The 24,898-nt window shown below is 59.5% G+C and overlaps 1 protein-coding gene across 6 annotated transcripts in view; it reads right to left on the bottom strand.

Annotated features, from left to right (window-relative positions):
• Positions 1-7,833: 7,833 nt before the first annotated feature.
• The window catches only part of GNG7 (G protein subunit gamma 7), a 141,902-nt gene continuing 124,837 nt past the window's right edge, over positions 7,834-24,898 (bottom strand). For 4 of the 6 annotated variants that reach the window (XM_075902748.1, XM_075902743.1, XM_075902742.1 and 1 more), the window contains 2 exons: positions 16,174-16,291; positions 7,834-12,730 (listed from right to left, as the gene is read on the bottom strand). In XM_075902748.1, the coding sequence (XP_075758863.1) occupies positions 12,605-12,730; positions 16,174-16,254 (207 nt within the window). In that variant the 5' untranslated portion in view covers positions 16,255-16,291 and the 3' untranslated portion in view covers positions 7,834-12,604. Of the gene's footprint in view, positions 12,731-16,173; positions 16,292-21,645; positions 21,686-24,898 lie in introns of all 6 variants that reach the window. The other 2 variants (XM_075902746.1, XM_075902744.1) reach the window with 1 other exon arrangement.

Raw genomic sequence — 24,898 nt, 5'->3', positions numbered from 1 at the left:
GGGCTGTGCCTGGGAGCCTGGGGCCATGCACACAGCTGGGGGGGGGCGCTGAGCCTAGGGACCATGCACACAGCTGGGGGGGGCTGTGCCTGGGAGCTGGGGCCATGCACACAGCTGGGGGGGGCTGTGCCTGGGGGCCTGGGGCCATGCACACAGCTGGGGGGGGCTGTGCCTGGGAGCCTGGGGCCATGCACACAGCTGGGGGGGGCTGTGCCTGGGAGCCTGGGGCCATGCACACAGCTGGGGGGGGCTGTGCCTGGGAGCCTGGGGCCATGCACACAGCTGGGGGGGGCTGTGCCTGGGAGCCTGGGGCCATGCACACAGCTGGGGGGGGCTGTGCCTGGGAGCCTGGGGCCATGCACACAGCTGGGGGGGGGGGCGCTGAGCCTAGGGACCATGCACACAGCTGGGGGGGGCTGTGCCTGGGAGCCTGGGGCCATGCACACAGCTGGGGGGGGGCGCTGAGCCTAGGGACCATGCACACAGCTGGGGGGGGCTGTGCCTGGGAGCCTGGGGCCATGCACACAGCTGGGGGGGGCTGTGCCTGGGAGCCTGGGGCCATGCACACAGCTGGGGGGGGGGGGGGCGCTGAGCCTAGGGACCATGCACACAGCTGGGGGGGGCTGTGCCTGGGAGCCTGGGGCCATGCACACAGCTGGGGGGGGCTGTGCCTGGGAGCCTGGGGCCATGCACACAGCTGGGGGGGGGCGCTGAGCCTAGGGACCATGCACACAGCTGGGGGGGGGGGGCGCTGAGCCTAGGGACCATGCACAGAGCTGGGGGGGGGCTGTGCCTGGGAGCCTGGGGCCATGCACACAGCTGGGGGGGGCTGTGCCTGGGGGCCTGGGGCCATGCACACAGCTGGGGGGGGGCGCTGAGCCTAGGGACCATGCACACAGCTGGGGGGGGGGGCGCTGAGCCTAGGGACCATGCACAGAGCTGGGGGGGGCTGTGCCTGGGAGCCTGGGGCCATGCACACAGCTGGGGGGGGGCGCTGAGCCTAGGGACCATGCACACAGCTGGGGGGGGGCTGTGCCTGGAGCCTGGGGCCATGCACACAGCTGGGGGGGGGGGGGGCGCTGAGCCTAGGGACCATGCACACAGCTGGGGGGGGGCTGTGCCTGGGGGCCTGGGGCCATGCACACAGCTGGGGGGGGCTGTGCCTGGGGGCCTGGGGCCATGCACACAGCTGGGGGGGGCACTGAGCCTAGGGACCATGCACACAGCTGGGGGGGGCTGTGCCTGGGGGCCTGGGGCCATGCACACAGCTGGGGGGGGCTGTGCCTGGGGGTCTGGGGCCATGCACACAGCTGGGGGGGGGGGGCGCTGAGCCTAGGGACCATGCACAGAGCTGGGGGGGGCTGTGCCTGGGAGCCTGGGGCCATGCACACAGCTGGGGGGGGCTGTGCCTGGGAGCCTGGGGCCATGCACACAGCTGGGGGGGGGGGCGCTGAGCCTAGGGACCATGCACACAGCTGGGGGGGGCTGTGCCTGGGAGCCTGGGGCCATGCACACAGCTGGGGGGGGGCGCTGAGCCTAGGGACCATGCACACAGCTGGGGGGGGCTGTGCCTGGGAGCCTGGGGCCATGCACACAGCTGGGGGGGCTGTGCCTGGGAGCCTGGGGCCATGCACACAGCTGGGGGGGGGGGGCGCTGAGCCTAGGGACCATGCACACAGCTGGGGGGGGCTGTGCCTGGGAGCCTGGGGCCATGCACACAGCTGGGGGGGGCTGTGCCTGGGAGCCTGGGGCCATGCACACAGCTGGGGGGGGGCGCTGAGCCTAGGGACCATGCACACAGCTGGGGGGGGGGGGCGCTGAGCCTAGGGACCATGCACAGAGCTGGGGGGGGGCTGTGCCTGGGAGCCTGGGGCCATGCACACAGCTGGGGGGGGGGCGCTGAGCCTAGGGACCATGCACACAGCTGGGGGGGGCTGTGCCTGGGGGCCTGGGGCCATGCACACAGCTGGGGGGGGGCGCTGAGCCTAGGGACCATGCACACAGCTGGGGGGGGGGGCGCTGAGCCTAGGGACCATGCACAGAGCTGGGGGGGGCTGTGCCTGGGAGCCTGGGGCCATGCACACAGCTGGGGGGGGGCGCTGAGCCTAGGGACCATGCACACAGCTGGGGGGGGGGCTGTGCCTGGGAGCCTGGGGCCATGCACACAGCTGGGGGGGGGGGGGGCGCTGAGCCTAGGGACCATGCACACAGCTGGGGGGGGGCTGTGCCTGGGGGCCTGGGGCCATGCACACAGCTGGGGGGGGCTGTGCCTGGGGGCCTGGGGCCATGCACACAGCTGGGGGGGGCACTGAGCCTAGGGACCATGCACACAGCTGGGGGGGGCTGTGCCTGGGGGCCTGGGGCCATGCACACAGCTGGGGGGGGCTGTGCCTGGGGGTCTGGGGCCATGCACACAGCTGGGGGGGGGGGCGCTGAGCCTAGGGACCATGCACAGAGCTGGGGGGGGCTGTGCCTGGGAGCCTGGGGCCATGCACACAGCTGGGGGGGGGCTGTGCCTGGGAGCCTGGGGCCATGCACACAGCTGGGGGGGGGCTGTGCCTGGGAGCCTGGGGCCATGCACACAGCTGGGGGGGGCTGTGCCTGGGAGCCTGGGGCCATGCACACAGCTGGGGGGGGGGGGCGCTGAGCCTAGGGACCATGCACACAGCTGGGGGGGGCTGTGCCTGGGAGCCTGGGGCCATGCACACAGCTGGGGGGGGGCGCTGAGCCTAGGGACCATGCACACAGCTGGGGGGGGCTGTGCCTGGGAGCCTGGGGCCATGCACACAGCTGGGGGGGGCTGTGCCTGGGAGCCTGGGGCCATGCACACAGCTGGGGGGGGGGGGGCGCTGAGCCTAGGGACCATGCACACAGCTGGGGGGGGCTGTGCCTGGGAGCCTGGGGCCATGCACACAGCTGGGGGGGGGCTGTGCCTGGGAGCCTGGGGCCATGCACACAGCTGGGGGGGGGGCGCTGAGCCTAGGGACCATGCACACAGCTGGGGGGGGGGGGGGCGCTGAGCCTAGGGACCATGCACAGAGCTGGGGGGGGCTGTGCCTGGGAGCCTGGGGCCATGCACACAGCTGGGGGGGGCGGCGCTGAGCCTAGGGACCATGCACACAGCTGGGGGGGGCTGTGCCTGGGGGCCTGGGGCCATGCACACAGCTGGGGGGGGGGCGCTGAGCCTAGGGACCATGCACACAGCTGGGGGGGGGGGGCGCTGAGCCTAGGGACCATGCACAGAGCTGGGGGGGGCTGTGCCTGGGAGCCTGGGGCCATGCACACAGCTGGGGGGGGGGCGCTGAGCCTAGGGACCATGCACACAGCTGGGGGGGGGCTGTGCCTGGGAGCCTGGGGCCATGCACACAGCTGGGGGGGGGGGGGCGCTGAGCCTAGGGACCATGCACACAGCTGGGGGGGGGGCTGTGCCTGGGGGCCTGGGGCCATGCACACAGCTGGGGGGGGGCTGTGCCTGGGGGCCTGGGGCCATGCACACAGCTGGGGGGGGCACTGAGCCTAGGGACCATGCACACAGCTGGGGGGGGCTGTGCCTGGGGGCCTGGGGCCATGCACACAGCTGGGGGGGGCTGTGCCTGGGGGTCTGGGGCCATGCACACAGCTGGGGGGGGGGGCGCTGAGCCTAGGGACCATGCACAGAGCTGGGGGAGGGGAAGCTCTTTACCCGCGTTTCTTCGCCCCTCAGCCTTGGGGCCACACAAGGCGCTTTGCCCCCCCCCAGGCGGCCCCCGGGGCTCCCCACGACCAGCGGGGCTGGAAGGAACCAGGCGGGCGCTGGCCGGGCTCCCTGCACGACACCCCCCCCCGCAGACGGGGCCCGGGCTAGCGCTGGAGCCGCCTGGAGGCTGCGGGGCCCCTGGCTCGGGCAGGCCGAGGTGCCAGGAGTTTCCTGGCCTCCGCCGCCCAGAGCCGAGCGGAGCCTCCGCAGGGCTAAAAATAGCTCGGGGAGGAACAAGGGCTATTTTGAGCAGCAGCTGGGAGCTTTGTTCCATCAGCAACTTTCCCCGCCCGGCGGGGGCTGGGGCTGCCGCCAGCTGGGCCTGCCTGGCCTGGCCACGCGGCCCCCACCCACGCCCGGGGCTCCCCGGCCCGGCCCCCGCCTGGGCGCCCGCGGGGCAGGACTTTCTCTCCTCGGTGCCAGCCGCAGCTTCTGGCGCCCTGGCTGGAGGTTCCCTTTGCAGCGCGGTGCCAGGGACCTGGGAGCTGAGCCGGGTGGCGGGAGAAAGGCCCCGGGGCGGCCCCGGGTCCCAGGCTGGCCTCGATTTGGAGCTTTGTTGTGGGCTGGACGAGGGGGGGCCCCACGGGACAGAGCCAGGCCGCCTGGGTCCTCCCGCTCGTTGTGGGGCCAAGTGGTCAGAGCAGGGGATGGAGCGAGGACGCCTGCTGACTCGGTTTACCTGCAGGCGAGGCGGGTTGATCGGATCCCCCCTTTCCTGGTGATCGGGGCGGCCTCCCCGTGGTGGGCACGGCCCCTCCCCAGCGGCAGGGCAAAAGCAGCACCAGACGCAGGCAGGGAGCCGCTGGCCGAGGCTTCGGCCCCTCGGCTGTCTCAGCGCAGCCCTGGGGGGCAGGCGAGGCTCCCCCCAAAGCCAGTGCCAGGCCGGCGGGTCATTCCTGTAGGGAGCCTCACAAGGAGGGAGGGGGGAGCGGGTTGATCTCCGGCAGCCAGACCAGCAGGGAGAGAGAACGGGGCAGACCAGGCGCCCACCGTGTGCCCCGGGCCCGGCCAACGCGCTGCCCAGCGTCAGTTTCACCACCAGGCCTTTGCCCCCCAGAAATCCTGCCGCATGGTGAGTCTGGGGGTGACCGAGCCCCCCGCTCCCCCTGCCCCTTACCGGCCCATCGCTCCGCCCGCGGCCCCCAGCAGAACCGGAGCCCAGGGCCGGGGCGCAGCCAGACCGCCCGGAGGTTTGATTAATCAAAGGAAGCGGAGCAGGGCCTGACTGCCCCCACTCAGGGCTGGGGAAGCCGGGCGCTGCCCCGTGAGACACCGGTCCTGCCTCCAGCCACTCACACCCCGACTAGGCAAAAGGCGGGAGGGGAAACTGAGGCACCCAAAGGGCACGGCCCTGCCCGAGGCCCCCTGCAGTGCAGCCAGATTGTGAGAGTCCCAGGCCAGCGCCCGCACCCGGCCCAGGGCTCCCAGCAAGTGCAGGTCCCTGTGCAGCAGCTGGGCCCCCAGCGGCTCTTTTCAGAAAAGCCGGCGGCACGAGGAACCAGACGCTGACTCAGGCCCAAGGGCCCTGCGCTCGTAGCTCCGTGTTACTCAGCACTCCCAGGCCCCCGGGGAGCCCTTCTGGGCCAGGAGCCGCAGGGCAGCGTGAGCGCCTCCTGCTGGCCCCATCCCAGCATGGCCGGGGGGATTCCCACAGCCGAGCCGGGGTCCCCCTGGAAGCGCTTTTGGGAGAAACCCCCCCGGGGCAGGGCCAGACCCTCGGACGGACTCAGGACCGTGCTCCCTTGGGCACCGCTGCAGGATACGGGGCGGGACCGAAGCGCTTCTGGCCCCCGACTCCCCCGCAGCTTCTCCCCGATCAGATGGTTCCCAGCTGCTTGCCCCCCCCCCCCGTGGTTTTAGTGATCCTCAAACCTGAGCCCCGCTGAGTCGCTGGCGCCATCCCGCGCACGGGCAGCGCGGCAAACGGCTTCCCAGCCGCCCGGGGCCCGAACTCCTGCCCTGGCCGGGGTGTGCACAGCCGCTGAGAGCCGGGCTGGGCCGTCGTCCCCTCCCGCCTTCGGGCCTGTCCCCCCGGGCAGAACCCCCCACCTGGCTCCGGGTCAAGTAGCCCAGGGGGCTGTGACGTGATGCAGCCGGGGGCCCCGTCCAGCCAGGCTCAGACAGCAACACGAGGGGCCCTGCCAGGCCCGCAGACACCCCCAGCTTAAATGGGAAACCCCCTCCCTGGCCAGGGCAGGAACCTTCCCTCCTGGAACAGCCTGAGTCACGCTGGGCCTGGCTCTCCCCGGCAGGTTTAGCAGCACCCAGAGCGTGCGTCTGTCTGTCTAGGGGGATGCGGCTGGCCCAGCAGCCAGCGGTCAGGCCCGTGGGAGCAGGTGGGTCTCACTCCAGCCTTGGGCTTTGTCATGCAGCGGGCGCCCGGCTCCCGCTCTCGCTCCAGCCACCCCTGCTCCTGTCTAGGCTCCAGCTCCGCAGTTCCGGGCAGACACGGAAAAATCCCAGCGATTCCAAGAATCCGCCAGCCCCGGCCGGCTTCTTCGCAAGGCACATTCCTGCCGCTGCGAGCTCGGCCCCGAACCCGCTGGCAGGGACTTTGCTTCGTTCCAGGAAGCCAGCCGGGCCGGGCAGGGCAGGAGCCTGCTGGCCAACAGCCCCTTACAGGGCAGAACAGCCCGGCCAGGCCTGGGGCCAGCTGCCCCACGGGGAGAGGTGCCCGGGGAGAGCCGGGTTGGGGAGCTGCCTGCTTCGCGTCGCCCCAAGTGCCAGCCCCACCGCGGCTCAGGGGCCGCACACGCCTGCCTCCAAGCCCAGACCACGCGCAGCCGAGGCAGCCCACAAACCCGGCCCAGGAGAGGCCGCTGCCGGGGTCTCGCTCTGACGCTGGGCGACGGAGACGCACAGGGAGCCCCTGGGCAGAGCTCCGGCAGGGGAGCCTCCCCTTGTGGATGCGGGGGCCGGTCCAGAGCAGCGGGGAGCGCGCAGGGCGAAGGCTCGGGGGGCGTGGGGGGAAAGCTGCCGGCGATGGCCCCGCTCCGCGTGCAGGGGCCGAGCCTCCCACCCCACGGGGCTGCCGTGGCGCCAGCTTGTGTCTCCGTCGGGCCCGGCTGCCACCTCGGGTCCTTTCCCGCTGCAGAGACTAAGCCACGCTCGGGGGGCTGGGCTGACAGTGGGGGCCTGAAAACAGCCGCGCAGGCAGCCCGGATCGGACCCACCCCCCTCACTGGGGGCAGGTGGGTTCAGCTCTCCGGCCTCATGGACGCTCCAGCTCTCACCCACCGAGCCCTTGGGGCCGGCCCTGCAGAGTCCAAGCCAGGACCTTTCAGGGAAGCGCCTGTCCCAGCAGGTGGGTTTGGGGAGTGGGGTGCGGGCAGGGCGGGGGCGGGGCAGAATTCCTCCGCAGCAGCTGGTGATGCCAGCTGAGATGGCAGCAGGAAAGACCAGGGGACGTTGCTGCTCCGGCTCTGATCCATCCTTGCGTAGGAAGGGGGGGGGGGGGGGGATTCAAATCCTGGATCACACCTCAAACAAGCCCTAGACCATTGGTCAACGTCGCCTGTGCCAGGAAGCCACCAAACCCTCGGCCCCAGGGCTGGGCGATTGGTTCTGGGAGGGTGGCGGCGTGCCGCAGGCGAGGAGCGCTGGGGCCAGGGCCGGGAGGGTGGCAGCGTGCCGCAGGCGAGGAGCGCTGGGGCAAGGGCCGGGAGGGCGGCGGCGTGCCGCAGGCGAGGAGCGCTGGGGCCAGGGCCGGGAGGGCGGCGGCGTGCCGCAGGCGAGGAGCGCTGGAGCCAGGGCCGGGAGGGCGGCGGCGTGCCGCAGGCGAGGAGCGCTGGGGCCAGGGCCGGGAGGGCGACGGCGTGCCGCAGGCGAGGAGCGCTGGGGCCAGGGCCGGGAGGGCGGCGGCGTGCCGCAGGCGAGGAGCGCTGGGGCCAGGGCCGGGAGGGCGGCGGCGTGCCGCAGGCGAGGAGCGCGGGGCAGGGGCGACGTTGGCTGAGCCTGTGTCTGCCCCAACGGGACCCCCTTCACCCTCGTCGGTTTTGTGCACGTTCTAGGCATTCACGGTAACACGGTGCTCCAACTCCAGGAACCGGGACTGGCTACTGGAAGGGGCGCGCCGAAGGACTAACAGCCACGCCCCGTAAAATGAAAAGTGAGCCTTTTTATTGTGTTATCAAGTCACTTTTTAACAACAATTCCACAAAATATTAAACACTGTGCAAGAAATTGGTCTATGGCACACCAGAAATAAAAACCAGAGATCCAAAAATGCAGAACCTACACGACAGACACGGATTACTTCGTAAAATACAGTTTTTACAACCCTTGATTTGCATTTGGCAACAATATCAGAGTTTGGCAAAAAAGAATCAATAGAAACCAGAGAGAAATGAAGAGCGGTAAGTGGCAGACGCCTGGCTGCTCGTGTTGATGACATAAATGCGTTGGTTTTACTCTAGTTAAATAAAGTCGACTTTTTAAGTACTCGTAAAAGGAAGAGGGATTGTTGTTTCCCAGAACTGGGCTAAGAGAGATGAGTTCCCATTGGCATTCCTAGGGGCCATGGGCAGGACTCCTGAAAGCCCCCTTCCCCCAGCGGAGCGGGAGCCAAACAGGGACACGGTGCCCAAGGCTCCGAGGGGGTGGCTTGGGAGAAGCACCCAAAGTGCAGCGCTTGTTTGCCAGTGCACCTCTTGGTCTCACGGTGCCATGCCCCGCGGGCCTGCTCTCCTAATGGAGACGCGGGCTCAGAGGGAAGGATGCTGGTCACAGTTGGGTAAGGAAAGCTGCCTTTGTTCTACGGGGAACAGGACCAAGGATAAATCCTGGAGTGGCAGAGAACTGGAGTTCCAGGTATAGGAAATACTCCCAAATCCTGGGCAACCACATGCCTGGTTCCAAGCACAGAGACTCGGTAAGAGAAGGCCGCGAGACGCACAGCACCGAACAGCCTGATCCCCGCAGCTAGAAGCAACACGCCGCCTTTGGCGCCAGGGCTGGTCGTCCTCTCGCTGACCTGTTTGTTGGGGGCCCACACGCTTGGCACACGGCAGGGCAGAGCCCCCTGCATGGCTCTCCAAGAGCGGGGTGGGGGCAGAGGCTGGCTTAGCGAGGGTACCCCCCCACCTTTCTATTTTGGGCCACAGCCTCCCCACCTGCTGCAGAAACTTCCGACACATTTGGGCTGGGGCTCACCACCCGCATGGGCCTCGGTGGAGCCCCTGGGGAGCTGGTCCCGGCCCCGCTTCCTGCTGCCCCCTTTGCATTTCAGAGCACTTAAAAAGTCTGGAAAGTGTCTTTTTTTTTTTTTGGCAAATGCACCAACAAAGTACAAGCGGCTACTGTGATTTGCACTTATATTTATGCTCTACAAAACCAGCTACAGTGTGATCACCCACTCACTCAGACAAGGGCAACTCAAAAAGGTTGAGGATTTTTCCACCGAGAGACACGTCACCAGTTGAAGATACATCAGACACCCCTGTGGCGAGGCTCCTCCCGACCTGCCCAGCCCGGTCCCAAACCAGTGGCCATCACCCCCCGCTGCCCTAGATCCTGCCAAGGCCTTGCATTGGCCTCCAGCAGCCTCAGAGGAGGTCCAGGCGCAGCAGGGACGGCTGGCAGCACGGCGCGTGCACTTGGGAAAGTTCATGAAAACGTGGTCTGGGATGCGGGGGGCTGCCCCTAACCTGCCTCCTCCCAATATTCTTTGCATAGCTCTCGTGGGGACCCAGCCAGACATGGCCTGTGGGAATCCAGAGCCGGCTCTTGCTTGGTACCTGCCCTGCCCCCTTCCTACCAGCGCCGGAAATGTGCCCGGCACCGGACGCCCGTTCCCCAGCTCTCTCCACTCACGGGCTGAACTCCATGGGGGGGCTCCCAGGGCCACCCCCCGCCCCCAGTTCTCAAAGCGGGAGGGCGGTTCGGTGACGAGAGAAGGAAGATTGGCACCAATGTTCAGTGGCTGGCTGAAACCAGAGTGGAGGGAACTGTGGGAGACCCGGTTGCTAAGGGAGCAGCGCAGCGGACATGGGGCGGGGGAGTTGGGCCCAGGGGGAGCAGAAGGAGCTTTGGGAGGAGCTGGCTGCTGCGTGGGATACCGGGGGCCGCGAAGAGTGGGAGAGAGTTGGTATCACCTCGGGGGGGGGGGGGGGCGCTAGCGCACCCTTCGCTTGGGTCCCCAGGGGAGCAGAAGTAGGTCACTTCTGAAGTAGCCTGGGCCACGCGCGCTCCTAGCCACGTGATGAACCCAGCGCTCCTGGCGGGCCCGGAAAGTCGCGCCTGCTTCGCTTGCCCACGATAGCACCATGCACGGGTCTAAGGAGGGGAAGGATCAGCAATCGGGAGTAGAAAAAGACGCCCGGAACCACACGCGGCTCCGAAGAAAAGGAACCTTCATGGGCCAGAGCCGGGCAGAGGCCGCGGGAGCGCGCTCACGTCCCGCCGCAGGAGCGACCTTCCGCCGAGGCTCAAGCCCCCGGGGCCGCGAGAGAAGGGAGGCGTCGCTCCCCGTTTTATGGAAATGGCAGCTGCCCTGGGAGAGGCCCGCTGAGTTTCCTGGCGACGGGGCCCTGTGCCCGGCTCACAGTGCAAGGGAGCGGAGCGGAGTGGGAGGAGCATGCCGTGGGGGAGGCGCATCGCAGATGGAGCAATACCCCTCCTGGGGCGGGAAAGCGCGTAGGCAGCCAGCGACGGGGCTGCCGGCTGATTGCAGGCCAGGGACCCGGGGAAGCTGCGGCCACTCCCGGGCGGTGCGGCCCTGGGAGGAGTGCTACAGATGGGAGTTGCTTTTCAAACCCGTTTCAAAAGGCAAATGATCGTGTAAGGAAAAGCTGGCGGCAAAATAGCTGCCCTGCCCCATGCTGGCCCTGGCAGTCGGCTACCGGCCGGCTCCAAGCGCTGGGCCCCGCCCCCGGGCTGGCACGTTGCTCCCCAGGCAGACGGGTGCCGAGCACACACTGCGGGGGAGGGGCTAAGCGAGGGCTTCCCTCCCTCCCGTTTTTCACTGCCAGTAAGCCAGGGGGGTGGGGATTCCTCGCTGGGGGTCCGGCGAGAGCGGGTCCCGGGTCCCAGAGCATCACTTTCCCTTCCAGGCTGCCGGGGAGGGGAGGGGGTGCAGGGCTCCAGGCCTCGCCCATTGCTCATTGTCGTGGAAAAGGATACGTGCACAATTCGACTCTCCCCTCCCAGGGTCTGCGCAGCGCCGGGCCTGGCTCCGGGAAGCGTTCCCCGGCCGGCCGCGGGGACAGTCGAAAGTGCAAAGCACGGGGCTTCTGCGGAGGGCCAGGACAGATCCCGGCAGAGCCAGGGAAGTGGCTCAGGGTGGCAGGAATTGCGTCCAAACGGACGCCCTCCAAGCCAAGTGACAACGGCTAGTCCGGGCACCTGGAGCTTGCCAGTATTCGCCTCACTAAAACATCAGAAATGAGGAACTTCAGCCTCCCCCCGCCAGGTGGGCCACGCCTGCCTCCGCACGGGGCGTGGGGCGCTCGCCCGGGCTGATCAGTCACGGCAGGGGACAGGCGTGCTCGGAAGCTGGCGAGTGGCGCGGTGGCTGTGCCACACGACCGCTGAGGGCTCTGCCGTGTCCGACCTGGGCGAGGGGTGCCCTCCCCGGTAACAGAGCCGACGGCAAGGGGGAGGCAGCAGGACGTCCCTGAGCTCTGATCTTTCGCCCAAGCACCATTCAGGCTGCACGGGGGGCTCAGAACCTGCAGGCTGCAAGGAGCAGCCCGGCGCTGTGGTCACTCCAGCGAGGAGCTGGCACTGAGGTCGTTGACATCCTGCCGCAGATGACCCTCCCTCGCCTGCTCTGTGGCACGTTCGCTCCCCACTTTGCAGGTACGGGATGGCGGAAAGTGACAAACTAGTTACACGTCGTATTTGCCAGGGATGGGAACGGCTGGGTTTAATACTTCTTGGCAGCTTCGCCGCCTCTCCCCAGCCCCCAACCGACAGGCCTGGAGGCAAGAGACTCCCGTGGGGCGTGAGTGAGGGGGCAGGCGAGCAGGGCCGGTACTGGCAGCCAGTGCTAGTGGTCTGGACCTGGAGCCGCCGAGGTCAGGGTAGACACGGCCCCACGGGATCCTGCAGCACAGGGTGAATCCCGCTTCCCCCGCGAAGGTGGCAGAACAAGCAGAACTCACCCTTGCAAGTACAGCGGCCACAGCATACAGGGTGGAACATCGCACCCGGGATCTGGGGGTGGGAACACCCGCGGCTCCGCTGCCTGGGGCCAAGCTGCGCTTACGGAGAGTCACTTGGGTTTTCATGGCTGACGGGTTCCTCGACAAGTACAGGCCCCAGCCTGGGAGGAGCGTGTTACAAACACCAGCGGAGCAGAGGACGCTTCAGAATCACTGGCCACATTTTCATGGAGGGGGGGGGGAGCGATTCAGGGTTTGGCTACACAACAGTGCTGCTGTCACTTGGCTCTCCCTGCCCCCCGCTCATGCTGAATTCACCCACTGGTAATCCCCATTTAGAAAAAATAAAAACCAGCCCCACCCACCCAGACACAGAGCAGACGGAAATGCTTTGAAAAACTCAATGAATGAAAAGCGCACCCGACCCTCACCCAAATACTCTGAACGGTCAAACTCCGCCTTCCTCTCAGAGCCCGGGAATCAAATAGGCAAATGAAGTAAAAGTCTCGTTTCCTCCCCTCCGCCCTGCCCCTCGGAACCCAGGCTTGGTATGAAGCACGTGCCAGCCCCCCCGCTGGTGTGCAAATGGGATCCCTTCTCAATGGGGAAATCGCTCTGAACACTTCCAATGTGAGTTTTGAAATTCTATTGGAATCCGACCGTTAGCGTTTATCCCTCTGTGCAGTTGAATGGTTGGGACGTGGTTTAAATCGATACCGAGCGGTGCCCTGCCTGAGAGAGAGTGTGCACGGGAGAGCGAGGAAAGCTATAGGATGATACAGGGCTTTTTGTCCTTAAAAGGGTTCTCCGAGGCGGGCACTCCAACCAGCAGCGGGTCGCTCCTGGCATGCTGCTCACAGTAATTCATGAGTTCAGACGATGCTTTGGAGACCTACACGTTCAGAAAGAAAGGACAGATTGAGCGAGAACGCCGCGGACCTCCACATGGGACGCACCCAACCCGCATGGCATGCACCAGCAGTGTTCTCGGGGGGGGGGGGGTTAGTCCCAGCTCCAATGTTTTGCAGGGAAACGCTACACAACTGATCCCCGGACACAAGGGGAAACGAGGCTTGGAGGCAAATCAACTCAGCAGAAGGGAAAATCCCCTCTAGGAGAGAGCGTGAGCTTTGTCTGGCTCCGTTCCCCCGCCCCGGAAGTAACGTCTGTCGTCTGAGGGGCTTAGGGATAATGCCTGAGTGGAAGTGGCCATTCCTTGATGCTAAAAATGGAGGTTTGGAAACTGCAGCACTCAACCCATTAGAAGCTGTTACTTGGGATTCTGCTTTTAGCTCAGAGATTTATTCTGAGAACTTGGGTCCCTGAGTAACCAGCCCAGTGCGGCGCAGACGGAAGGTCAGCTAACCGGGACCCCCAGCTAGTAATTAGAAGGCTGGGAGCCGGGGTAGGTTTCAGCAGCTTGGGAGACCGTACTTAACGCTGCATCCTTTGCTACTGACTTAATAACCGGGTGTGTACAAAGCAGCCGGAACCATCACCTCATCCAGCTCCCTTCTGGCCCCAGCTGCCAATTCTTCACACTGGGGATCGTTTGAGTCTAGGTCTCTATTTCAGCATCAGACCCAGCCTAGTCGGAGTCAGCAGCTGCATACAGACGGGCTACGTTTCATCCCTCCACACCCTGGGGTCCCACAGAATGGCCCTTCCACTTCCTCTCTAGTGCTCCGGCCGCACCACGTATCACTGACCAAGCAAAGGGGCTCCCGCTATCGCCCCCGGAGAGGACTTCAGATCTGCCTGGTAGGAGTAATTCAGTAACTAAGGGGGGATGAAGGGGGCGCGCAGCCAGGACATCTCCTCGGACGGCCTGCAGCAGGAGAGTTTGCCTGGAAGAGTCAGCAGCTGGGAGAGGTCCGGTCTCTGACCCGACGAGCGCTGATTCAGAGTGCCAAGTGCCCGAGGGAGGCTCTGGGCTGGGACTCAGGAGCTCTGCCACAGACGGGGACTTGGAGCAGCTCGCTCTGGGCCTCGCCTCACCAGCTCTCCTTCCTGCCCCTCTCTCGAGGCAGAGACTTGCTCGCGATTCACCCAGCACCTTGCCAATGTGGCTGGCGTCTCTGGAAGCGGGTGCAGTGCTGCGGAAAGCCAGGGCTCGCAGCAGGGTCTAACACCGCCCGTCACTTCCCACCCCGACCAAATGCAGCGGGGACAGTGTAACTCCCTGGTCTGCACACGGTGGCAAGGCCAAACGTCCCGCTTACCCCAGCTCCCCTCGGGCAAGGCCCCAAGGAGCAGGCGTGACTCCTAACCCCAGAGCAACGGGAGGGGAGAGGGATGACTGACAGTCTCCCAGGAGGTGGCTTAGATGCCTGGCCAGAGATCCTACCCCTGTAAGTGACGTACACACCAATGGCATGACCCGAAGGAGTGGGACGAGACCAGAGGGAGCAGATGATCTGTCTGGAGGCTGGACGGCACAGCGAGTTACTGGGCCTGCAGCCGATCAGGAGTTACTGGGCAGGCAGCTCCTTCCCCCAGCAAAGCTCTCCCCAAAGCACAAGGCAGAGGCCCAAGCACACGCCCTTCTTGCTCTTGGCCACGCACGGTTTCGGGCCTGAACGCCAGAGGCACTCGGTGATACTTGGAGACGCAGCCACGTCCATGCCAGGGAGACCCGGAATGGTTGCGTCTTCCCCAAACCGGGCTCTCAGACCAGCACGTCCCCTAAAAACCGCTACAAACCCTCAGGCTGGAGGTCAAACAGAAATGCCAAAGCAGCAGCCGCTGCCTCTCCTCCCCAGCAAAAGCTCGAGCTGATCAGCCTGTCCCTGCAGGGAGCGAGTGGCCAAGGAAACATTCTGCAACCAGGAAGCATTTAATGCCTCCTGGTTTAAGATTTAAAGCGCCTTTGCCCAATATTTTCGTTTTCACGGCATCTTTCATCTCCATCCAAAGGCTTTTGCTGCTCCGCTGGCTGGCAGGACGGGATTCTTCCATGAAAACTTCTCTGCAGCTCCCCATCTCCCCCTGTTCCCTGGGAGTTTCGCTTCGAGCCACCCAGCAGAAACCCTGCAGCTTGAACCTCTCCAGGCCGGCAACAGCCATCGGTCCGGCAGGGTCGTGGACGTTGCTAATCAGAGAGCCCCCGCTGCAGAGGCTGCCCGCAGCTGGTCTGGTGGGCCAGCAGCCTGCAGGGCCAGTGGCCTGGGGGTAGGGAGCCCAGCCAGCAGCCCACTGGGCCAGCAGGCCAGGGGCAGCGCCCCACCAGGGCAGTCAGCGGCATGCTGTCTGGCGCTAGCAGTAAGGAGGGGAGCCCCAGGAGAGTCCAGAAACTGATCTCCCCTGGTCCGGCAAACTCCCTTGTTTGGGATTGCTCAGGACCTACGGGTGCCGGACCAGGGAGGTCCAACCTGGACAGTCTTCCTGCTCCTGCAAACCAGAGTCTACAAGGCGAGTTGTTTTCCAGGGGTACAGCAACACTGGTGGCCATCTGGACAACAAGTGCGATTCTTCTAGAGCACAAGCGCCAAGTGTTGTAGGAAGGACCCTGCATACCCTGTTCATTGGGAGGGAGCATTCGGGAGAGTCACAGGTGATGGCAGAGTCTCTAGGCAAGGAGAAGGAATAAGGAATAACTGCTGCCAGATAGGACAAGGTGCCAATGCTCACAGTAACCCCTGGATCCTTTGGCCTGGAAATCGCACGCTCAAGGGAGATACAGCAGCCTCCCGTTGTGGGTAAAAATCCTTGAGGGTCCATTGGCACATCCAGCAGGCCTCCTGGAAGTCAGAGCGAGGGCGCCGGGGGCCTATTCCCTGTGCCCAAAACGAAGGCTTCGAGACCCCCATAGTAAAACGTCTCATAGCAGAGGGTAACTTGCAGGTGTGTACATGGAGATGCTGCATTTATTTTGTATTGCGAGATACAGCCAGGACAGCCAGCCAGCCGTGCCGCCGGAAGCCCTTTGGCAGAGGCTGTGAACTACGCTCCGGCAGGGCAGAGAGAGAGAAAGGTTGTGACGGGCTGCGTGGTGCTCACTTAGGAAGCAGAACTTCCCCCGGTGCTGCGAACCCCATGCCCATACAGATTCCGGCAGCATGGATCAAGGGCCGAGCCGAGGGACCTACCCCCAGCGTGACTAATGGGGACTGGATGGTTTCCCACAGAAGCACTCGCAGGCAGCTCACACAGAACAACACACTAGCTGCTCCCAAACGAGAGGAATCTCGCTGCAAGAGTCAATAGCGACACGGAGGGATGTTTCTGTAGCCCCTGCGGGCCCAGGCTAACGAGCTGTGTGCAGAGGCCCCTCTTCCCCGCCTCGTAAGCGCGGAGAGAGCGGGAGCAGCGTGCACACGTAACCGCTCTCCTCACCTTGATCCGCTCGATTCCAGCTTCGATGCGGAGCTGCTCCACCAGCTTCCGGGCCTGAGCTATGTTGTTAGTCGTTGACATTGTCTGCCATCAGCTCCAGCCCCCGCACTTGAGAAGGCTGTGACGAGAGAGAGAAAGGGGGGAGTTAAGACGTGGCGAGGCACCCAGCCTCCGGGTTTTACCACCTGGTCTTCACATAACCTCCCAAACACATAGGGCGGCATTGTTCAGCACTGCAAGGAGACCCCCACATAAGCATTCGGCAGGAGAGCCCATGTAACATGCTGTGGCTCCCTCCCGCTTTGGCAGATACAGTGCAAGTCAGGGAATTCCCGTGCTCCTGCGTATGTGACAGGCCTTTTCTGCAAAGGAGAAGCTAATTACAGAGGAAAGCGAAACCGACAGAAAATGCTGCCAAATGAAATAGACTCAACAATTCCCAGGAATATTTGTCAGTGAGCTCAGGCAAAACATTTCTTGTTAGCTGGGCCTTGTTGTTTCTTGGGGCTCCCGCCTCCTCGTTGGCTGCGTCTCGTTGTCTCATCATGTACTTGCACTGGAGGTTCTGAGGCAGGAACGGTTTCTCTGCTCGGTGTGCCTGGGACCTCATGCAATGTAGCCCGGAGCCGTGGCCACGTGGCACCAGCACAACACACAATGACACGTCACCCCCCCCCCCCCCATTTGTAAAGGGACGTCTTTGAAAAGCAGAGCAAGAGACTCAAAGAGAAGGCTCTGCCTGGGTCTGAACGGGGATGGATCGCCAGGGAGCAGAGGGGACCCAAGGAAGCTCCTCCAGCTGACAGGAACCACAACGGATGCCGGAAAGGGGGGCTGGACCGACAAGGAGGCCAGGGCTAGACAAGGCGCAGGGAAGCACGCTGAGTCACTGAGCTGGTGCAAGGCCGTTCCGGGGATGTTTAGAGCCCGTGGCTCAGGTGAAGCCTTGCAAACAGTGTTGCAAAAGAGCAGGAGTGAACGGGAAAAGCAAGGCCACGCGCACAGTGCTCCGACCGGAACAGTGCCAAGAGCCCAGACCCCGGCCGCAGCATGCAGGGATTTCACTGCCTGTTTTTGGACGTACCGTCCGGGGATGGAGGGACCGAGACCTGGATGCCAACGTGCCCAGGGGGCCGCCGACACCACCAGTAGCTCTGCGGAGCTGGGCAGTGCAGGCTTTCAACCATGCTATCACCGTGGCGTTTCAGAAGGGGATCGCCTGGCTCAGAAAAAACAAACATGGTTCCGAGGGGCTGCACAGCAAAGCGAAGGCAAAAATTTGACGCTGTCCAGGACTGCAGGTTAAACCTCTCCAGTCTGGCAACATCCGTGGTCCGGCACCAATTTAGTTAGCTGAATATCCACTTAGCACGGTGTGGCTGAGTTTCCCACGGTCCCAGAAAGTTTATTGACAACCCCCAGGCCTGGCTCTCGGGGTTCTGGGCTGTTCTTTGGCTCTAATTTACCCCTCCCCGCCTCCCCAGACCCTACGAAGCAGTGGCAATGCTGGTGATGCTGCTAGACAGTACTGACCTCCTGCGGGCTAGCAAATTGTCTGGTTCGGCGCTGCTCAGGCCCCAAGGGTGCCGGACTAGAGAGGTTCAGCCTGCGCTATATTCATCCTCGGAATGAACGTGCAGAGCAGAGGCAGCTGCATTCAGGGCAATCCAGGCAGAGAACGACCTACTTTCTGGTCGTGAAGGAAGGGTAACGAAAGCAATGTCCAGCACTGTCTACTTATTGGTGGGCTGATTCAAATCCAAATGACCCTCTGCTCCTGCCAGCACGCCTGGTGCTGAAGAGTGACTTGGCATTCTGCTGGCACCACATTCGTAGTGCCCCGGGGCAATTACAGAGGGGGCATCTGAAAAAAAGCCTTCTCAGCATCGGACAGTGACTCACCCATGCCCTGAAGGAAACTGTTGGGAACTGAGCCGGGAAGGAGGGATAGCGTCAATATCGTCTCCCCTCTGGCAGCTCCTAAGCTAATTGCCACCCCTTGGTAATTACAACTGAACTCCAAATCAGACCAGACCAGGCCCGAGAGGAGATCTGGATGTGCTCTTCCAGCCAGCCACCTACAGGACTCCTTGGGAGCTAGATTGAATCCACAAGTTTTCCAACTCAGACGGCTTCAAAGCAGACACTGAACTGCTCTTTTTAAGAGGGGAAAAACAGGCATCTGTCCTGCTTAAAAATATCTGTCTAAATATAGACCTTAAAAGGGTGTATTCGAGACCAGAATGGCACACACTGGGGCTGTTTTGCTTGGCAGAACTGTGCAATCCTCATTGAACTTTGAGATCCATGACAAATTCTACTCATGAATTTTGTTTTGTAACATCGAACGCTGAGGAAAAACAAATGGTGGTTCAGCCAACATTACTAATTCTATTATTAGACTGCTCCTAATGCAGCAGGGAGGAGTTTATTTGGAAGTTTCTTTTCCTACACACTGGAACATGTTATCAGTGCAACATCTCAACCCTTAACATGCTGCAACAGGCAAATCTGGAGTCAGAGCTTTTCCTTCCCTGTTAAAATGCTACTGGCGTGATTCCCTCCCCCCCCCCCCCCCCCCCCCCTTCCTGTAGCAGGAGGAGATAAATCAGCTGATACAGAATTTCTGCGCTCTCAACAAAAGAAAAGTCTGCAACAAATGTAGGTTTTGTGCTAAACTGGTGGCATCTGCAGCTAATCAAATCCAAATACAGACAACCATGCAGGTCAGGGCATCATAGTATCTGGAATTTAAAAAAAAATCCTGATCAGCTATCTCAGCATGCTACTACCCTCAGGAGACTTGGATGTCACAATCTGAAAATCTTTGCTTCCCCCTGGTACCACCTGCTGCCTGGAAACTGCCTAAAGAGGGCCTGGGCACAGCCCTTGGGTGACTCAGCACTTTCCTAGACAAAGTCTGAGTAAGGCGACAGCAAGCGGAGGATGTGCCAAGATTTGATCCTTCCCATGAAAAAGCAACCACAGTTCCACCTTCCTCTCACGCAGAGGTCTGAAAATAGCTGCTGTAAAAAGAAGTGTTTCTAGATTGTACCAACACGAACTGGTAGCTGCTAAGGACACCTAGCCATCAATAAAGTCTGCTCTTGTAGTGCGAAGAGCTACACAAGAACCGTGAGTTTCCCTAACAAATACTGCTAAATTCAGACCAGGAATGTCAGTGACGTGTGATGCGACCAGGTGTCATCTATAGCCGTGGTGTCCAACATGCTAGCTGCATGTGGCTATTTGGCAAGTTGTACGTGGCTAGTTCACCAGACTACAATGGCTACTGCTTCAGAACTGGTTGGACACCACGGAACAACAGGAAGCAAACCTATCCAGCACTGAGCTCTTGTACTAAAGCCAGAGTTCGGTATTAATTAGTCATACTACTACAAAAAAACAAAAACAAAACACAGCAACAACAGCGCAAACAGTAGGCTAGTTTTCCCTTGCTCCTTGCTGGTTATACTGTAGTCAACAGTGTGTTTGGATCAGCAATGCCTCATTTACACGTCTAAAGACAGGAAGTTACCGACTGATTAAATATACATTCTATTAGACAACAGATCTGTCGTAAAAAAGGCAGTTATGCTGGAGTAACGTACTGCAGCATATGCAATGGCATTAGGACCAGGGAAGAGATCTGGCAAGACCTGTCTAGAAATAAAGATGCCAAATAGTCACGGTTAAAAATATTAATTGTGCATCTGCATAAGGACTTCATAGGGAGTTGGAGGGGGAAATAAAAGCCAGGAGACGCCATTGAGGTTTGCAACAGAACAAATCACCTGTTTGTGCTTTTACATCTTTCTGTTTATGGAACAACCCTGGGGAACCAGGCAAAGCCTGTTGTTAACATAGGGTGTGTCTAGACTACAGGGTTGTATCGACAAAAGTGGCCTTTTGCGACAAAACTATACCTGTGTCTACACTGCCGCTGAGTTCTGTCAACATAATGTCGACAGAACTCAGTTTTGTTGACAGCTGTAAACCTCATTCTACGAGGAATGACGCCTTTTGTCGACAGAGTTCTGTGGGCAGAAGGCTTTATTGCATCTACACTGTCCTTTGCATCTACACTCTCATGTCGACAAAGCGGCTTGCTGTGTCGACAGAACTGGATGTCGTCTAGACGCTCTTTGTCGACAGAAGCTGTGTCCGTAGTATCTGTCGACAAATTTCTGTCGACAAAAGCCTGTAGTCTAGATATACCCATAGCTTTTAGCTGCTCTGCTGGTAAATCAGACCCGTGAGGGGGTAGTGAACAGTGCTGGGAGCCTGTTTACACTGGCGATAGGCAGCAATGTCACTTGCTGTGCTTGGAGGTGGATGGTTTTTCTCACCCGAGCGAGGAAGTTACAATGCAGTAAAATGGCAACATAGACAAGCCCGAAGATGGAGTAACACCCTAAGCACTAAGCAGTACCTTGCACCGGGAAGTGCAAATTTGAACGAGTTTACATACAAGGTCAGCTTAGTTTCCAGCTGTGGGATGTAAATCTGAGACAGCAAAGGGCAGATCTTGTCTCTGGGCACCACAGACTTAACTGCCTCTTGTACCAGCTTTAGAGTCCTTAAGCCGACAGTCTAAACTTTTTGCAAAGGGGAAGCGTCTTTACTCCGCCCTCACCTTGGAGTCCATTGGCACGTACACGCTGCCCACTGAGAGCAATGGCTTGCAACACAAAATCACTTATAACCCATGGATCAGGTTTCAGAGTCACGTCAAGGAGTGCAGAAGAAATCCCTCTGAAGGTTAGTTTACGAAGAGCCAACAAAGAACGCCTTCTTTTAAAGGTAAAGCAGATTTCTATCGACGGAAGAAGATATTCTTTGATAAAAAAAAAACTTCCCCCGCGGAGAGGGACAGAAACTGGAGAGCAACATACTCCACATTCTATCCGCTTCAAAGCTGAGGACCACTAAGAGCCATGGCCGGTATGGTTATCAGATTTACTGCAATGAGAAGATGAGGCAGAACAAGAGGCCCGTGCTAGTTTCCAATCTAAGCTTTCGATGGGACACGAAGCGGGGAGGCAGGATGCCATCAGAAGGATGGTCTGCTTAGATAAGCACATGAAGTAACGGCACACACACATGCTGGTGCAAGGTAATGGTTTGAAAAAGCACAGCCGAAAGCATCCCTTAAATAAAAAACTGCAGAGCAAGATAAACCCAGGCTAGGCATGAAGTATGTTATTGTTACATTGCTGAGAAACTCATCCCGAGGGTCATATTTCCCTGGGAACGTTCGCCTGGTATGTCCTGAAGAGGAATAATTGCTAAAGACGGAGAACAGCCCAAGGAATATGCTAACCCCTGCTTTGCTTATTCAAGCAATAGAGATGCTGAAATAATAACTAGAAAAGTTCTGAAAAGACAAAAGACCTGGAGAACATTCAGTTCCTGGAAGGCCTGTCTCTCACCAGCAGAAGCTGGTTCGATAAAAGACATTACCTCACCTACCTTGTGTCTCTGGGATCCTGGGACCAACACTGCTACAACACTGCAAAAGAAAAATACAGATCAAGCCTCTCGGACATCAACACGATGCACACATCAAAAGGACCCTGTGTGTTTCTGCTCGTTTGCAGCACGCTCGTGGCTGGGCAGAGAAAGCAACGAGGAGCCGGAGGTGCAGCCAGCTCTGAAACAGAAGGGCTTTTGAACTTGAGTTAACCTTGGTTTAAACATAGGTAGCAAGTTTAAAACAAACAAAAGGAAGTTCTTCTTCACACAGTTGCATGGTTGGCCTGTGGAACTCCTTGCCAGAGGATGTTGTGAAGGCCAGGACTTTAACAGGGTTCAAAAAAGAACTAGATAGATTCATGGAGGTTAGGTCCATCAGTGGCTATGCGCCAGGACGGGTAGGAATCGTGTCCTTAGCCTCTGTCAGAGGCTGGGAATGGGGGATAGGAGAGGGATTGCTTGAAGATTCCCTGTTCTGTTCACTCCCTCTGGTCTGACCCAGTCTGGCCGTTCTGATGTTCTTAAGCAAATCCTGCTTTCAGTTACGATATAAAGCACTTGATCATTATTGCAAGAGTACGTCATGCTAGTCTGCCTTTCCATTGTGCATCTTTTCTGTTTCAACTGCTTTTTCACAGGCGAGTTGCATTCCTGTGAATGAAAGTACATGGCTCACGGTGCACCATGAAACCAGCTGTCTAGCGTGATGGGACACAATTACCATCTTAACAGAGATAGAAATGTAGCCGTGTTAGTCTGGGGTAGCTGAAGCAAAATGCAGGACAATGTAGCACTTTAAAGACTAACAAGATGGTTTATTAGATGATGAGCTTTCGTGGGCCAGACCCACTTCCTCAGATCAAATAGGGGAAGAAAATAGTCACAACCATATATACCAAATGATACAATTACAAAAATGAACACATATGAAAAGGACAAATCACATTTCAGAACAGGAGGGGGATGCGGGGGGGGGGGAGGAAGGAAGGTAAGTGTCTGTGAATTGATGATAAGAGATGGGGAGAGTGGGATGTCTGTGAGCTAATGGTATTAGAGGTGATAATTGGGGTAATGGGTAAGATAGTTTGAGCATTTGTTCATTCCTTCCCGGAGAGTGTCGAATTTTAACATGAATGACAGTTCATCTTAACAGAGGCTTCTAATCCATGCCATGTCACTTTGCAGGCGATGTGGGACAAGTCTCTTTTCTGCACATCAATTTCCTCTTCTGAGAAATGGGGAGATCATCTATTTGCCCAACACCCAAGCAACACAGGGAGGGTATGGCGTAGTCTGCCAGCACTTCTCTGGCCCCTGCTAATTTGGGTGGAATTTAAGCTTTCGTTTAAAAAGACCATTTAAAAAAAAGACTGCTAGTCTGTGTGTCTGTGGAGACAGATCTCTTTCCAAATGTCCAGAGGGTAAAGCAGGACAATTAGCCCCAGTTAACGCTGAAGCCTCATTATGACAAATGGCTACTATAGACTGTGCTACTTTGATGGTAACTCTAGTGGAAACATTCTGCTAGTCTGGAATTATTTCAGGTGGAGGGGAGGTTCTACCACTCCCCTCGCTCCAATTCCAAAGTGCTCGAAAAGCGCGAACTATTTATTATGCACTTGGGAACTCGCTAAGCTGAAAAGCAGCAGAGAAACGGAGTTTGATCTGTAACCATCTCAGCACCGCTGGCATAATGCGGCATCTCTAACCTGATCTAGGTTTCTTGGGCGCTTGTATGTTGCGATTTCTGATGATTGCTGCTGGATTCATGCCTGAGTTCGGTGAACTGTGACATGCATATGGAAGATCCCACAACCCCCAAACCAGAGCTGAACTGTCCTCTCTTTCAGCATCCTCCTTTTCAGGCCTGAAGCGGCACCCTCTGAAGTGCCCTGGTTTCCACTCCGGAGCGTAGTCAGTATAGCTCGGCCTCACAACCTACTGCTGAAATTCTCTGCGATGGAGTGTTGCCGGTGGATCTGCCGCACGCAACTGCCCAGGCACGAGGACAGTGAAACGTATGTACAGCAAGAAGCTCCAGGCCTGATATATCATGAGACAGAATGAATTAGTACAATGGCGCTCGATGCTCTCTGTACCGACAAAGTGTGCATGGCATGCAGCCGCACGCTCCTAGGGCTCTTGAGAAAGCTACCACTTGTCTAAGGAAGCCGACCTACCCACACAGGACCAAGTTCCAGTCGGATTACTTTAGTAGCTTCAAAGAGGACTCCAGGCACTTATGACTGTTGTATTGTTTAGACAGACAGAGAAGCACCCTGCCTTGCTAAATGCTAGCAAGAGTGAAGGAAACATGCCCATGTACGGGAGCTTGCAGTTGTACGATAAAGGAAATACAAACTTTCCCTTGCTACAGAACAGCTCCTAGAGTTGTTGGACATGAAAGTCATGTGAAGCTCTGTCTGAAACGGACATACCGTAAACATAAGGACCATGGGTGACATTTACCAAGTAGGAACAGTAAAGACGACTGTCCCCTGCAGTGTTTGCAACCCAAACAGTGAGTGCAGAGCTATTGTGTGAGAACCAGAAAGTGACTCAGCTAATTTAACTGTCCAAACTGAGAGAACACACACACACACACACACACACACACACACACACACACACACAGTTCCACTGTAGCATGAACACCAACACTAGGTAAGCCATGGGCATCAACTAGGACTTTGTCACTTGAATCTGTCCCTTTATCTTTTGTCTTCTGGCTAGGAAGAGTGCAAGAAAACAGTCTCTATTCTGCAGCAATTGTGTGTGCACAATGGGAATATTAAGTAGACAAGGGAGCAAGCCTGACTCCTGGTTTTTACAGAGGGCATTCAAATAGTGCTTCCTCTCCCATATCACCACCATACAGATCTCCTTTACACATAAAACTCACTCATCCATGTTTGCTTTATCTTAAAAGTTTCGGATCACCTTAGTAAGCTGAAGTTTTTTTTTTTTTTTTTTTTTTTTTTTTACAAAAGTAAAAGTTGCACTAAACTCACTGCTGAAGCTTAAATCTCCCAAACCTCCCCCACTGATTTATGCCCCTTTATCAGTTAATGCGTTGCCTGTATTAACAAAGAGGTTAGAGAGCTACTATAGCCAGTAGGACCACAGGGGAAGCTAAAACTACAATCCTAACTTAAATTTGAGATTATCTATAGATGATCTGACTAAGAGTTGCTTTGTAATGATCAGATCAGTGCAGAACATTTAGTACCCAGCTCTGCGAAGGGTCAAG

The sequence above is a fragment of the Pelodiscus sinensis genome, chromosome 19 (assembly GCF_049634645.1).
Source record: "Pelodiscus sinensis isolate JC-2024 chromosome 19, ASM4963464v1, whole genome shotgun sequence".
Classification (NCBI taxonomy): Eukaryota; Metazoa; Chordata; order Testudines; family Trionychidae; genus Pelodiscus; species Pelodiscus sinensis.
Note: the sequence above shows the minus strand (reverse complement) of the source record. Positions and strands in the feature narration are given on the sequence as shown.